The 18,261-nt window shown below is 37.1% G+C and overlaps 1 protein-coding gene across 7 annotated transcripts in view; it reads left to right on the forward strand.

The window, feature by feature from the left end:
• THSD7B (thrombospondin type 1 domain containing 7B) overlaps positions 1–18,261 on the forward strand; it is a 567,277-nt gene that overhangs the window by 314,421 nt on the left and 234,595 nt on the right. For all 7 annotated transcript variants that reach the window (XM_056535831.1, XM_056535826.1, XM_056535830.1 and 4 more), the window contains one exon: positions 16,696–16,890. In XM_056535831.1, the coding sequence (XP_056391806.1) occupies positions 16,696–16,890 (195 nt within the window). The remainder of the gene's footprint in view (positions 1–16,695; positions 16,891–18,261) is intronic.

Here is an 18,261-nt window from a genome sequence, read left to right on the forward strand (position 1 = left end):
AACATCAACAAGGCATTTTTGTCCACACAACTTCCGCTCACTTGATTTTTTTTTCTTTTTTTGGACCATTCTCTGTAAAGATGGTTGTGCATGAAAATCCTAATAGATCAGCAGTTTCTGAAATGCTTAGACCAGCTCATCTGGCACCAACAACCATGTCATGTTCAAAATCACTTACGGTAAATCCCTGTTTGTTTCCTCATTCTGATGCTTGGTTTGAACTTCATCAAGTTGTCTTGACCATATCTACATGCCTAAATGCATTGAGCTTCTACCATGTGACTGGCTGATTAGATATTTGTGTTATTGAGCAATGTTTGTGAGCCACAGAATAAAGAAAACATATTGGTTTTACCATACAGTGCCCTTGGTAAAAATGAAACCTCCCACAATTTGCAAAAGTGCTTTTTTTTTCTTAATTTCGGCTATAAAAAAAATAAAAAATAAAATAAATAAAATAAGTAAATACATAAATGCAACATCTGGAGGGCTACAGTTTGAGATCACAGTTTTAGAGTGTGGAAGAAAACCCACAGAAACATGGAGAGAACATACAAACTCCTTGCAGACGTTGTCCTAGACCCTAGTTATCTTAAAGGGGTTCTCCACCATAAGGTGATTTTAGTGTGTATCTCCACACAGTAATGGACATGCTTAGAAAGGATCCACATTTGACTTTGGACTAACTGGCTGTGTTGTGAGATTACCATTAGTGATGAGCGGCATTGCTCATATTCGAATTCGCGATATTTCGCGAATATATAGACGAATTTTCGTCCTATATTCGCATATGTGAATATTCGCATCTTCACGTATTCGAGGAAGACACCAGTGAGGGGGTGGGTAACTTTACTATTGGTTGCTAGGGATGTTGTTGATAACCTCTGACAAGTGTATTTGCATCGTTCTAATTGGCCCACAAGTGAAAAGAAGGAATATGCGAATATTCACATACAGTGACCCCTCAACCTACGATGGCCCCGACATACGATCATTTCAGCATACGATCACTCTCAGAGGCCATCGCATGGTGAAGGCAGCATCAACATACGATGCTTTTGTATGTCGGGGCCATCGCATAAACGGCTATCCTGCAGCGCAGACTGCTTCAGCTGCCGCCGGATAGCCGTTTACGGTGCCCCGTGTGGTCCGCTGATGATCACTTACCTGTCCTCGGGGCTCCAGAGCGTCCTCTTCGGCATCCCCTGCATCGGCGGCGCTCTCCATCGTCGTCATCACGTCGCTGCGCACGCCGTTCCGTCATCCAATAGGAGCGGTGTGCGTAGCAACATGATGGCGGCGTCGGAGAGCGCGGATGCCGGGGAAGCAGAGGCCTTACTGGAGCGTCGTGGACATTGCACGGATCCCTCAACATACGATGGTTTCAACAAACGATGGTCCGTTTGGAACAGATTACCATCGTATGTTGAGGGACCACTGTATGCGAATATGCGCATATGCGAATATTCACATATGCGAATATGCGCAAAAAGTGAATATTTGAAATTTCGAATATATAGCGAATATATTCGCAATATTTGCGAATTCGCAATATTTGCGATACAAATTTTAAATGTGAATATTCGTGCCCAATACAAATTACCATAAAGCTGAGGCTATCTTTTTTTGAACTGGCTATTTCCTGTTGAAGTTTGTTCCCTCAAACTACAAATCCCACGATTCCTTGTTTGTAAGTGTGAGTTCATGTTTCTCCCTTCCACACATCAGCTACCCCACCCATTGAAACACACCTGTGATCCTATCAGTGCAATAGACCAGTGTTTTCTGACCAGGGTGCCTTCAGCTGAGTAATGTTCCTCTCACCCAGTGGTTGCTTCACCCATTGATGCAAAGACAGGCTCCCTCTGATCACCTGACCAGTGATATAATGTCTTGGGCCGCACTGGGAGACGACACATTTTGTATCCTGTAAAAAATAAACATTGGGGCAAAAAGAACAGAATCCCGAAATCCCCCTTTAACTGGGGATGTTTTTCTCTCTTTGGGGATGACAGATCTGATTGTATCAGTAGAATTATTCAGCTGCCCATTACTGTGCTCAGTTGTGACGCAGGGAAGAGGGAAAATGATAAAGAATATTTAATGCTATTATAAACACCCAGCCGCTTTGATGAAAGTAACAATAACACGAAGTAGCGTCTTTCTTGGAGCCTTTGTTATTTTATCTCGACTTTTCTTCAAAGTTAGATCCGTACTTGATAAATCGCAAATTATTTCCAGAGGGGTGTCGGAGATAATCAGCGGCGCCTTTGTGCTACGTGGTACCTGATATTCCTGCAGATAGAGCGGTGTTTATAACCTGCGTTCTTTGGGGCTGAATATTTCGAGCTAATGAGGATTTGTAATGAACAGTCCGGGTGTCTGAGACACTAATGGGTTTACAGTACCTCCAGTTCCCAAAGGAACAAGTGAAATAAAAGAAAACATCTCTATTAAGAATAAGAGTTTTCACCTTTTTGTGTGCTGATTAATTTTGTAATACATCTTTAACATTTTTCTAATATACTGTAGAGTTCCAAATCATAAACTTAGTTTCACTGTTAAATTATAAAATGTTGACTGAAGTGGTAGTACCCACTAGGTGTGGTGTCTGGTGGGGCAAAGATGGCAAAGGGACGTACTAGGACCCCTGTTGTCTAAAATCACAAGAGCCCTTATGTGTCCTAGCTCTGAGCGACAACCTCTAGTGATGCTGCCTGTGGGCACTAGAGGCCGGAAACAGCACTTCTTCCGAGATGTGCACAACAACATTAGCATGCTAGTCCCATAGGTAGAGAAGCTCCTGCGGTGTCTAGTGGCCGCTGAAAGAAGCTGGAGAAGATGCCAATGACTGTGGGAAAGCCAAGGTGAGTATGTGGTTTGTTTGTTTTTTGATCCTTGGGGGTAAAAGAGTCCTTCCTACAGTGGAAAATCTACTTACAGGGGGCAAGCTATGTACATGGGGGAATTTGCCTACATGGACAAGCTAACTACAGTGGAAAATCTACCTACAAGGGGCAAGCTAATTACAAGTGGGTACAACAGGTTTCTAGGCTGTGTCGCCCCTTCATAGGATACCTGGCCCAGAAACATGTTGAACTAAGTTTAAATAAAACATTTTCATAGTATTGTACCCCGGGTTCCTGGTGTGCACCGATATTCCTTTTGGGAGAAAGAATGTCTTAGAAAAAAAAACAACATACTTGCCTCTCCCCACTGTTGCCACTCTTTGGTCTTCCATTCCTCACCGTGGGCCTGTTCTTCTCTTCCTCTCTTTCATGATGTTTTGCTCCTGTAAGAACTGTCCGCTCGTCCGATTAAATCATAACAGAGAACAATGCTCACATTCTGCATGGTGGCACATGGAGACTTTAGGCCACGTTCACATGGCAGAATTTTGAACCGAAATCCGGCATAAAAATTCTGCAGCCGTGTCCCATAGTTTTCAGTGGGATTCTGCTGCACCGTGGAAATCCGCCCCGGAAAATCAAAATTTTTGCCTCCTCAGAAAGAATTAACATGTCATTTCTTTTGATGCAATCTGCTCGGAAATGGATTGCCGTCTATGGAGATGGCGCATTTCCTTGCTGTCCTAAAGGCGACTGAAGAGTCAGCTCCTGCCGTGGACAGAAGTCCAACCCAAATTTTTCTGGCCAGACATATTACTGATCTGTAGGCACTCAAGGTGACACTATTACGTGAAGCATTCTATGTACTCTATTTGCATAGAGTCTCCCTATAAAACAGAGATAGAGGTTTGGCCAATAGAAGGCTTATGGCCGCTGTATTACAGATCCGCGTCGCACAGATCAGTCAAATACAGTTGTGCGCGGTGCCTTAAGCCGTATATCTGAAAGCATAAAATGCAGCGTACGTCTGTGTCTGCTGATACAGGTTTCTAAAACAAATTCCATTCACCACGCGCATTTACCAGGACTTTGAAAAGGAAAATACTAATCTCTCAGCTGTCACTGCGCTTCCCCTCTCCCAGCCATACGGCTGTAACCTGGCAAGTGAATAAACGTCTGGGAGGCAGTTCACAAATGACAGATTCCTTTGGCTCGGAGAAATTTTAATGCAATTAAATTATTTATTTTATTTTTAGCTTTTGAAGTTGGAAACTGCTTCTCCACTTACGCATGATATGGAAGTGAAGTTTGTGCTGCAACAACACATTTACCTCCGAGGCCCCAGACAATAGGACGCGTCTGATGCATTCATCTTGTACTGGTCTGTTGTGTGGATAGAGCAGTGTTTTCCAACCAGGGTGCCTCCAGCTGTTGCAAAATTACATCTCCCAACACGTTTTGCTCAATTGCTCACTAAATGCTCAATTAGTTTTTAGTGCCTAAGGGCTCGTTCACACTGCCGTTGTGCTCCGGGGAAAGGGGAGAAAAAAATACTGCATGTCCTATGTCTGTGCATGTCCAACCCCATTCAAGTCAATAGAAATCCGTCGGGAGTGTCAGTTGTGCTGACTAGGTCAGAGCACGATGGTTATGTGAACTAACTAATGTTTAAAGTATTAACCCTTCGCCTCCCCAACATGTTTTCCAAGTCATCCGATGTATAAAGGCATCAGGGGGATAAACTTGCCTCTATACCCCTGATGACATGACTGGTGCCACAAAACATGTAGGGAGGCAAAAAGTTAATATTTCATCTATAAGTATAAAACTCAATGAGGGACATTTATCAATGTTTGCTTATGTATTCTTTTTTTTAGTAATTTTTTCCTTACTTTTTTTTTTGCTTATGTGTGACTTATTAATCAACTGCTTTCAGCCTGTTAATAATTTTCTTTCCCGTAAGCAATTTTTCCTTTTTTACTTTGGTAGTAGCTTTTTCTGCTCCATGTTTGAGCTGGAGTAAATTTAGTCAATTTTAACCCTGTTGCGACTTTTTTTTTGCGCAGTTGCGACTGTCGCAGTTAATAAATACCTACCCGTAGTCTATTTTAAAATTATTACTACGTAGTTAATTTTTTGGAAAACTTGCTTTTCTCTCTTTCCAGTCAAAATGTTGCATGAAAAATCGCGTAGTCGCAGTTGCGACAATTTTGCGACAATTATAGTAAAGAAAACCTGACTAAACCCTTTGATAAATGTCCATAAATGTGTGTATGTATGGATGTGAGAATGTTCCAGAATTCCTAGCAAATGACTAAAGATATTTCCATGAAACATGCTCACATGTTATACGTCAACTAAAAATATAGGCTAGCTTAATTAACCCTTACCCACCCCCATTTGTGAGGGTCAGGGTTTTTGTTTAAAGTCCCATACAAGTCTATGGGAAATATATGTTACTGCATAACTTCCAAACAGCTGGAGATATTTCAATAATACTTGGTCACGTTACTTATATGTCAAATAAAAATATAGGATAGTTAAATTAACCCCTAATCTACTCCCTTACATGAAGGATGGGGTTTTTGTTTCAAGTACCATGCAAGTATATGGGGCTTCCGGGAACCTTGCTCCATAAGCTCTGCTCTGCATTTCCTGGTGCATCAGCCTGGCTTGCAAGCCACAACCTCCCTGCATACCACGCCCCATCTCACAAAGCCACACCCCTTTTATTTTCTACCCTTTTGTGCATCGGTCTGGCTGGCATATAAGGCCCACTCCCACAAAGCCATGCCACTTCTATTTTTTAGCCTACAATATCTTTATCACAACTCAGCCCCACCTGAGGACGGGATATTAGGACAGGATATGAGGATGATATATGAGGACAGAATATGGGGACGGGATAAAAGGTCAACATATGAGGACGGGATATGAGGATGGGGAAGACTCAGGGTTCGGTATATAAGTTAGATTACACCATTCCTACCCAGGGTCATTTTTATGTTTATAAAGGAGAGACACATAACTCAGGGCCAGTGGGGCGGAGAACAGCCGTTGGAAACCACCCTTAATGTGGTTCAATTACTTTTTCTTTCAGCACTGTGGATGTTTACTCAGTGTGCTTTAATAAAAGACATGGACAGTATAACCTTGTGTGTGATTAGTTTTGTTTGTTAATGATAGTGACTTAGATAACAATTAGACCACATTATATTAGCAAACAATTGTACTTGCACTGTTGATGTTTACTCAGTTTGCTCAATAAAAGGCATGGACGGTACAATTATAAATAATTGTAGCTTTGATAACAATCAAACCTCATTTTATTTGTATAGCAGAAATCCAGCTAATTCCTAAGGGTTTACTAATATAATTTTTTTCTATTGTGGGTATTTATTTAGACGTGAACAGTAGAACTTAGTGTGCTAATAGTTACATTGTGTTTGTCAATGACTTAGGAAACAAATAGAACACATAAATTAGCACTCAAAGGCCATATAATTACAAAGGGCTCACTTACTTTTTTCTCTCTGCACTGATGATGTTTATTAAATGGGCTCAATAAAAGACATGAATGGTACAACTATGTATGACAGTGACTAAGATGACAAATTACATTTTTTTTTGTAAAGCAGAAATCCAGCTTATTCCGTAGGGTTTACTCACCTTTTCTCCATGCACTGTGGATGTTTACTCAATGTGCTCAATAAAAGACATAAACAGTAACCAGTAAACAGCAACCTTTCCTGTAGTTATAGCAGGAAAAATTCTGAAAATTAGGTAGAATGTTAGCAGAATTTAGGTATGAAATGAAGTGGAGTAGAATGTAAGCAGAATCTTAGTATGAAAGGAAGTGGAGTAGAATGTGAGCGGAATCTTGGTATGAAAGGAAGTGGAGTAGAATGTAAGCGGAATCTTGGTATGAAAGGAAGTGGAGTAGAATGTAAGTGTGGTGTTGCCGGGGTGCGATATGAGGCGTAATGGGCAGATGGTGTTGCCCAGGGGTAGATGGTATTAACCCTTTCGTGTTCGTGACTACAGGATGTGGTTTGCCTATGTAACATCCTGTTCGGCCAGGATCCCAGAGAGGTGACCAGTAACACGGGGGACCTCACAGCTTTCCGGGACTTGCAGTGACTTGAGACTATAGGTGCAGGCCACGGTGACTACAATTGACTTGACTTGACTGAAGATGATGACAGATGATAAGGACGACTTGACTTACTGACCTGTGGCTGCAATTTAGGTTGTGGCCTTCAGATGTGCTGGACAATGGCTCTGAGACGCCTGGACTGGACCTCAGCAGAAAGTGTGGTGTAAGAGAGAGATTGTAGTACCTCCCCCTTTTATAAAGGGGGGCTGAGCAAGGAACCCATAGGCCAACTGCGGGTCACCTGGTGCTCTCTGGGTAACATACATATACTTAAACATGTGACAAACACTATCATGTGACTAACAATCATGTGACCTATTCACATTATGGGGGAACATTGCAGGAGAGCCCTGAGGACGTCCAGGGACTCAACCTGACTGGACTGTAGGAGCATATCCCGTACTGGGTCACCACATGAAGTGGAGTAGAATGTAAGCAGAATCTTAGTATAAAAGGAAGTGGAGTAGAATGTAAGTGGAATCTTAGTATAAAAGGAAGTGGAGTAGAATGTAAGCGGAATCTTAGTATAAAAGGAAGTGGAGTAGAATGTAAGTGAAATCTTAGTATAAAAGGAAGTGGAGTAGAATGTAAGTGAAATCTTAGTATAAAAGGAAGTGGAGTAGAATGTAAGCGGAATCTTAGTATAAAAGGAAGTGGAGTAGAATGTAAATAGAATCTTAGTATAAAAGGAAGTGGAGTAGAATGTAAGTGGAATCTTAGTATAAAAGGAAGTGGAGTAGAATGTAAGTGGAATCTTAGTATAAAAGGAAGTGGAGTAGAATGTAAGCGGAATCTTAGTATAAAAGGAAGTGGAGTAGAATGTAAGTGAAATCTTAGTATAAAAGGAAGTGGAGTAGAATGTAAGTGGAATCTTAGTATAAAAGGAAGTGGAGTAGAATGTAAGTGAAATCTTAGTATAAAAGGAAGTGGAGTAGAATGTAAGTGAAATCTTAGTATAAAAGGAAGTGGAGTAGAATGTAAGTGGAATCTTAGTATAAAAGGAAGTGGAGTAGAATGTAAGCGGAATCTTAGTATAAAAGGAAGTGGAGTAGAATGTAAGTGAAATCTTAGTATAAAAGGAAGTGGAGTAGAATGTAAGTGAAATCTTAGTATAAAAGGAAGTGGAGTAGAATGTAAGCGGAATCTTAGTATAAAAGGAAGTGGAGTAGAATGTAAATAGAATCTTAGTATAAAAGGAAGTGGAGTAGAATGTAAGTGGAATCTTAGTATAAAAGGAAGTGGAGTAGAATGTAAGTGGAATCTTAGTATAAAAGGAAGTGGAGTAGAATGTAAGTGGAATCTTAGTATAAAAGGAAGTGGAGTAGAATGTAAGCGGAATCTTAGTATAAAAGGAAGTGGAGTAGAATGTAAGTGAAATCTTAGTATAAAAGGAAGTGGAGTAGAATGTAAGTGGAATCTTGGTATGAAAGGAAGTTAAATAGAATTTTAGAGAATACTTGGTATGAAAACGCTCATTTGTCACCCAACCAGGACGCTAGAAGAGTTGCTGACACGGTCTTATCTATACAGATGGCACCCAGGGCCACCTCATGGTGTGATCCTATACAGAGCAGGCACTGTCATTTATTTCAGATGTGCAGTAGTGAGCGTTTGCGCTCTCCCGCATGCTGTGAGGAATGTCACTTATTAACCGTCCCAGGTTGTGAAGATGACAGATCTCGCTCCATTTAAAGACTTTTCCTTCACGCAGTGTGCGGTGGCTTTTCTTCCTAGCAAGCGGCAGCTCGTAAATCTTCGCATAAATAGGTTCTTCTAAGGTACGATACAAAAGTGTTTTGGTACTTAAATGTACATCGACCTGATACATGTTCCACGTTACTATGGTGACAAAAAAAATATATACTGTATATAATACACTTTTATGATCCACTTTTTGTCACTGCTATTCACGACATTTCCACTCATTCTCAAAGCTTTGTATCTGTAGTCGAGATGCCAGGAATGTACGCGGCCGCTGTGCCTTACAATAAATGGCAAACAAAAGTAACTACTTTTCATGAAGAACATTTTTTTTTGTTTAATTTAAAATTGAAAATAAAAAGGGAAATTATTGCTTGGGGAAATGTATTCATCAATAATTTATAATGTCTTTGTGTTCTACCTCTGTACTGTTTGTATATGTTCTGATGGTCAGGTAAAGAACACTCAGCAGCAGGGAGCCCCCTCTCTCAATGGTACCATAGGTGACTGCCTACTGTGCCTACTTCTGGCCCCACCCCTGCTCAGCAGACATTCACAGCAACAGGGGATAAGTTCTGAAGTGGGTAGAAAACTAAGACTTAAGAAAACAGCAGGACAGGAGTGTATGGATCTTGGTGCTGAAATCACTGGGAAGTAAAATGATGTCACTGTCCATATATAGACTGTACATATATGGTAATTGTCCATATATAGACTGTACATATATGGTAATTGTCCATATATAGAGACTGTACATATATGGTAATTGTCCATATATAGAGACTGTACATATATGGTAATTGTCCATATATAGAGACTGTACATATAGGGTAATTGTCCATATATAGAGACTGTACATATATGGTAATTGTCCATATATAGAGACTGTACATATATGGTAATTGTCCATATATAGAGACTGTACATATAGGATAATTGTCCATATATAGAGACTGTACATATATGGTAATTGTCCCTATATATAGACTGTACATATATGGTAATTGTCCACATATATAGACTGTACATATATGGTGATTGTCCACATATAGACTGTACATATATGGTAATTGTCCATATATAGAGACTGTACATATATGGTAATTGTCCATATATAGAGACTGTACATATATGGTAATTGTCCATATATAGAGACTGTACATATATGGTAATTGTCCATATATAGATACTGTACATATATGGTAATTGTCCCTATATAGGCTGTACGTATATGGTAATTGTCCATATATAGACTGTACATATAAGGTAATTGTCCCTATATATAGACTGTACATATACGGTAATTGTCCATATATATATATAGACTGTACATATATGGTAATTGTCCATATATAGAGACTGTACATATATGGTAATTGTCCCTATATAGACTGTACATATATGGTAATTGTCCCTATATATAGACTGTACATATATGGTAATTGTCCCTATATATAGACTGTACATATATGGTAATTGTCCACATATAGACTGTACATATATGGTAATTGTCCATATATAGACTGTACATATATGGTAATTGTCCATATATAGAGACTGTACATATATGGTAATTGTCCATATCTAGAGACTGTACATATATGGTAATTGTCCATATATAGATACTGTACATATATGGTAATTGTCCCTATATAGACTGTACGTATATGGTAATTGTCCATATATAGACTGTACATATAAGGTAATTGTCCCTATATATAGACTGTACATATACGGTAATTGTCCATATATATATAGACTGTACATATATGGTAATTGTCCATATCTAGAGACTGTACATATATGGTAATTGTCCATATATAGAGACTGTACATATATGGTAATTGTCCCTATATAGACTGTACATATATGGTAATTGTCCCTATATATAGACTGTACATATATGGTAATTGTCCCTATATATAGACTGTACATATATGGTAATTGTCCACATATAGACTGTACATATATGGTAATTGTCCATATATAGACTGTACATATATGGTAATTGTCCATATATAGAGACTGTACATATATGGTAATTGTCCATATCTAGAGACTGTACATATATGGTAATTGTCCATATATAGATACTGTACATATATGGTAATTGTCCATATCTAGAGACTGTACATATATGGTAATTGTCCATATATAGATACTGTACATATATGGTAATTGTCCCTATATAGACTGTACGTATATGGTAATTGTCCATATATAGACTGTACATATAAGGTAATTGTCCCTATATATACACTGTGCATATACGGTAATTGTCCATATATATATATAGACTGTACATATATGGTAATTGTCCATATCTAGAGACTGTACATATATGGTAATTGTCCATATATAGAGACTGTACATATATGGTAATTGTCCCTATATAGACTGTACATATATGGTAATTGTCCCTATATATAGACTGTACATATATGGTAATTGTCCCTATATATAGACTGTACATATATGGTAATTGTCCACATATAGACTGTACATATATGGTAATTGTCCATATATAGACTGTACATATATGGTAATTGTCCATATATAGAGACTGTACATATATGGTAATTGTCCATATATAGAGACTGTACATATATGGTAATTGTCCATATATAGATACTGTACATATATGGTAATTGTCCCTATATAGACTGTACGTATATGATAATTGTCCATATATAGACTGTACATATAAGGTAATTGTCCCTATATATAGACTGTACATATACGGTAATTGTCCATATATATATATATATATAGACTGTACATATATGGTAATTGTCCATATCTAGAGACTGTACATATATGGTAATTGTCCATATATAGAGACTGTACATATATGGTAATTGTCCCTATATAGACTGTACATATATGGTAATTGTCCCTATATATAGACTGTACATATATGGTAATTGTCCCTATATATAGACTGTACATATATGGTAATTGTCCACATATAGACTGTACATATATGGTAATTGTCCATATATAGACTGTACATATATGGTAATTGTCCATATATAGAGACTGTACATATATGGTAATTGTCCATATATAGAGACTGTACATATATGGTAATTGTCCATATATAGATACTGTACATATATGGTAATTGTCCCTATATAGACTGTACGTATATGGTAATTGTCCATATATAGACTGTACATATAAGGTAATTGTCCCTATATATAGACTGTACATATACGGTAATTGTCCATATATATATAGACTGTACATATATGGTAATTGTCCATATCTAGAGACTGTACATATATGGTAATTGTCCCTATATAGACTGTACATATATGGTAATTGTCCCTATATATAGACTGTACATATATGGTAATTGTCCCTATATATAGACTGTACATATATGGTAATTGTCCACATATAGACTGTACATATATGGTAATTGTCCATATATAGACTGTACATATATGGTAATTGTCCATATATAGAGACTGTACATATATGGTAATTGTCCATATCTAGAGACTGTACATATATGGTAATTGTCCATATATAGATACTGTACATATATGGTAATTATCCCTATATAGACTGTACGTATATGGTAATTGTCCATATATAGACTGTACATATAAGGTAATTGTCCATATATATATAGACTGTACATACATGGTAATTGTCCATATCTAGAGACTGTACATATATGGTAATTGTCCATATATAGACTGTACATATACGGTAATTGTCCATATATATATAGACTGTACATACATGGTAATTGTCCATATCTAGAGACTGTACATATATGGTAATTGTCCATATATAGAGACTGTACATATATGGTAATTGTCCCTATATAGACTGTACATATATGGTAATTGTCCCTATATATAGACTGTACATATATGGTAATTGTCCCTATATATAGACTGTACATATATGGTAATTGTCCACATATAGACTGTACATATATGGTAATTGTCCATATATAGACTGTACATATATGGTAATTGTCCATATATAGAGACTGTACATATATGGTAATTGTCCATATCTAGAGACTGTACGTATATGGTAATTGTCCATATATAGAGACTGCACATATATGGTAATTGTCCCTATATAGACTGTACATATATGGTAATTGTCCATATATAGACTGTACATATAAGGTAATTGTCCCTATATATAGACTGTACATATACGGTAATTGTCCATATATATATATAGACTGTACATATATGGTACGGTAATTGTCCATATATATGGACTGTACATATATGGTAATTGTCCATATATAGACTGTATATATATGGTAATTGTCCATATATAGACTGTACATGTATGATAATTGTCCATATATATATAGACTGTACATACATGGTAATTGTCCATATATAGAGACTGTACAGATATGGTAATTGTCCATATATAGAGATTGTACCTAAATGGTGATTGCCCATATATAGATTGTACATATATGGTGATTGTCCATATATTGACTGTACATATATGGTAATTGTCCATATAGAGACTGTACAGATATGGTAATTGTCCATATAGAGACTGTACATATATGGTAATTGTCCACATATAGACTGTACATATAAGGTAATTGTCCATATATAGACTGTACATATAAGGTGATTGTTCATATATAGACTGTACATATAGGGTAATTGTCCACATTTAGACTGTACATATAAGGTAATTGTCCATATATAGACTGTACATATATGGTAATTGTCCATATATAGAGACTGTACATATATGGTAATTGTCCATATATAGAGACTGTACATATATGGTAATTGTCCATATATAGAGACTGCACATATATGGTAATTGTCTACATATATAGACTGTACATATATGGTAATTGTCTACATATATAGACTGTACATATCTGGTAATTGTCTATTTATAGACTGTACATATCTGGTAATTGTACATATATAGACTGTACATATATGGTAATTGTCCATATATAGACTGTACATATATGGTAATTGTCCCTATATATAGACTGTACATATATGGTGATTGTCCCTATATATAGACTGTACATATAAGGTAATTGTCCACATATATAGACTGTACATATATGGTAATTGTCCACATTTAGACTGTACATATAAGGTAATTATCCACATATAGACTGTACATATATGGTAATTGTCCACATTTAGACTGTACATATAAGGTAATTGTCTACATATAGACTGTACATATCTGGTAATTGTCTATATATAGACTGTACATATCTGGTAATTGTCCATATATAGACTGTACATATATGGTAATTGTCCACATATATACTGTACATGTAAGGTAATTGTCCATTTATATAGACTGTACATATATGGTAATTGTCTATATATAGACTTTACATACTTGGTGATTGTCCATATATAGACTGTACATATATGGTAATTGTCCTTATATAGACTGTACATATAAGGTAATTGTCCATATATAGACTGTACATATATGGTAATCGTCCACATATAGACTGTACATATATGGTAATTGTCCATATATATTTAGACGTACATATATGGTAATAGTCCATATATATATATATATATATATATATATATATATATATATATATATAGACTGTGTATATATATATATATTCCATATAATTGTCCATATATATATATATATATATATATATATATATAGACTGTATATAGATAATTGTCCATATATATATATATATATATATATATATATATATATATATATACATATATATATATATATATAGAGAGAGAGAGAGAGAGAGAGAGAGAGAGAGAGAGTAGTTAGGAGTAGCCGTATTAGTCCAGTGATGCAAAATGCAAAATTCTCGGTAGTTGCAGTATCTTGTAATACCTTTTTTATTGGACTAACAGGATTTTGTAGAGACAAGCTTTCGGGATTTCTCCCTTTATCAAGTCATAAGCATTTTGTGAGATAGAACGTGTGTTTTCTCCTTGTGAGCTCAGAAATGCTTATGACTTGATAAAGGGAGGAATCCCGAACGCTTGTCTCTACAAAATCTTGTTAGTCCAATAAAAAAGGTATTACAAGATACTGCAACTACCGATGATTTTGCATTATATATATATATATATATATATATATATATATATATATATTTATATATATAGATTGTCCATGTATATATACATCGTGGGTCCTTAAGGACGTAGGAATTCTGGTCCCCGCCGCTACCCGGTTGGGGATCGGACCGGGATGCCTGCTTTGGAACAATGGTCCGTGAAAATGAAAAATACATTTTTTATTTCCACAGCCCACTGTTCCAGAGATCTGTCAAACGCCAGTGGGGTGTAAATGCTTACTGTACCCCTTATTAAATTCTGTGAGGGGTGTAGTTTCCAAAAGTGGGGTCACATGTGGGGGGTCCACTGTTCTGGCACCACGGTGGGCTTTGTAAATGCACAACTTCTATTCCAACCAAACTCTCTCTCCAAAAGCTCAATGGAGCTTTTTCTCTTCTGAGCATTGTAGTGCAGAGCACTTGACGTCCACACATGGGGCATTTTCTCCTATTACCACTTGCAAAAATTTTACATTTGGGGAAAAACCAGCATTTTAGTGAATTTTTTTTTTCATTTACACATCCAACTTTAACGAAAAGTCGTCAAACACCTGTGGGGTGTTAAGGCTCACTGTACCCCTTGTTACATTCCTTGAGGGGTTTAGTTTCCAAAATAGTATGCCATGTGTTTTTCTTTTTTGCTGTTCTGGCACCATAGGGGCTTCCTAAATGTGAAATCCCATTGTCGCTGCTTCCCTTCTGAGCCCTCTACTGCGCCCGACGAACACTTGACATACACATATGAGGTATTTCCTTACTCAAGGGAAATTGGGTCACAAATTTTAGGGTGATTTCTCTCCTTTTACCCCTTGTAAAAATTAAAAAAATGGGGTCTGCAAGAACATGTGAGTGTAAAAAATGAAGATTTTGAATTTTCTCCTTCAATTTGCTGCTATTCCTGTGAAACACCTAAAGGGTTAACACACTTACTGAATGTCATTTTGAATACTTTGAGGGGTGCAGTTTTTATAATGGGGTAATTTATGGGGTATTTCTAATATGAAGACCCCTCAAATCCACTTCAAAACTTAACTGGTTCCTGAAAAATTCTGATTTTGAAAATGTTGTGAAAAATTGGAAAATTGCTGCTGAACTTTAAAGCCCTCTGGTGTCTTCCAAAAGTCATACGTCAACTTTATGATGCAAACATAAAGTTGACATATTGTATATGTGAATCAATATATAATTTATTTGTGATATCCATTAGAAGCAGAGAGTTTCAAAGTAAAAAGAAATGCAAAATTTTCAAATTTTTCATCAAATTTTATAATTTTTCACCAGTAGTTGATGCAAGTATCGACAAAAATTTACCACTAACATGTCACGAAAAAACAAACTTGGAATCAGAATGAAAAGTAAAAGCATCTCAGAGTTATTAATGCTTAAAGTGACAGTGGTCAGATTTGCAAAAAAGGTGAAAATGAGCTGCATCCTTAAGGGGATAATAATAATAATAATAATCATTATTATTATTATTATTTAAAAAAAAAAGGGTTATATATCACACAATAAACACACACTTTAAAAAATCAGTAACCACTCGTGTAATTGCTTCACTTTCTCTAGTGGACTCTCACCCAACTAGGTATCAGTGATTGCCACCACTTAAATAACTCTAGCTATTGGAATTACTCTCTAATAGGTATTTAAGCCTTCTGTCTCTAATATGATGCTAGGAGTTTCCCATTTATAGCTTTAAATGATTATGAAATCTGGGATCCCTATTTTAAAAACACACTTTGCCTCTTTGAAGTTTCACCAACCCTTGATAAAGCCGGTATGCTGGCGAAACGTCTACTATCCCAGACCTCTAGGCATTTTGAAGTTAGGAGAAAAACTACTGAAACCAACTATATAGAAAGGGCAGACATGTACTCTGTTGTTGTCTTGTCTTCCAGAGGTCAACTGTGTGACTGCCGATGATCGTCCTGCAGATGTGACTGACTGTCTGAGGTGGGCCGGTCCGGCCCCATCTTCATCACAGGAGTGTAAGGTCCCCTGCAAAGAGGATTGTACATTTACACCATGGACTAAATTTACCTCTTGCACACCAGACTGCACTTCATCTAAAATAAGGAGAAGATCTCTTACTGGTAGGTTGCTCCTTCTATAGTCATTCAGTACCACATGTCAATAAAATGTAAAACGTAATATTTTTGATCACTTCAGGTTAATGTAGTGATGGCTATATTGTACTAATCTTGGGTTATATCCTGTATTGTACTCCAGAGCTGTACTCACTATTCTGCTGGTGGGGTCACTGTGTACATACATTACATTATTTATCCTGTACTGATCCTGAGTTATATCCTGTATTATACTCCAGAGCTGTACTCACTATTCTGCTGGTGAGGTCACTGTATACATACATTACATTACTTATCCTGTACTGATCCTGAGTTATATCTTGTATTATACTCCAGAGCTGTACTCACTATTCTACTGGTAAGGTCACTGTGTACATACATTACATTACTTATCCTGTACTGATCCTTAGTTATATCCTGTATTATACTCCAGAGCTGTACTCACTATTCTGCTGGTGGAGTCACAGTGTACATACAGAATAGTGAGTGCAGCTCTGGAATATAAGGGTGCTTTCACACTATGATTGTAGTGTACGGTTGCTGGATCCGGTTGGGAGGGGCAAAAACCGCCCGTTCCCGTATCCCAGCCGGATCTATCCCGAACCCCATTCATTTCAATGAGCCGACCGGAGTCAAACGCTGACTCCGGTTGTCTCATTTTTGCCCCATATACAGTTTTCTGACCGGACCTAAAACCATGGAAATGAATGGGGTTCGGGCTGGATCCAGCTGGGATACGGGAGCGGACGGTTTTCGCCCCTCCCAACCGGATCCAGCAACCGTACACTACAATCGTAGTGTGAAAGCACCCGAACACAAGATGAATGTAATATATTTAGAAAACATTTCATGTTAATTAGATTTGTATATAAAATGATAAATGATGGATGTTTCTTTGTATCAGCTCTGTACATTGATAAACCTACCATAGGGAAAGTTAGTTGTTTCCTCCCTGTGCCCATCATTAGCCTCTTCTATACAGTGTGTTATTATGTCGTACTATGGGACACTCTTTTTACCTAGAAATTGTTTAAGTGTTTTAATGCACCTTAGTGTAATCCACCTCCTCATTACCGGATATAAAGAATCCTGTTCTACCGTATTTAACATCCTCCTGAGGTGCAGCTGTTGTGTCCCGCTGTGATGGTAATTATGCCTAATTGATCCATTTATTGCAGGAATCCTGTTGACAACTCATGTAATTACACTTTTATTATTTTAATACTTTTCTATTAACCGTGTAGCATTAATAACTCGACAATAAAGGTAAACCTGATTCTGGAAGGGTCATAAAGTCACTGTTCATCCATCTGTATCCCCAGATCTATGATTATTACTTTACTGAGAGAGTAGTGGATGCATGGAATAGCCTTCCTG

This window comes from Hyla sarda, chromosome 8 (genome assembly GCF_029499605.1).
Source record: "Hyla sarda isolate aHylSar1 chromosome 8, aHylSar1.hap1, whole genome shotgun sequence".
Lineage (NCBI taxonomy): Eukaryota > Metazoa > Chordata > Amphibia > Anura > Hylidae > Hyla > Hyla sarda.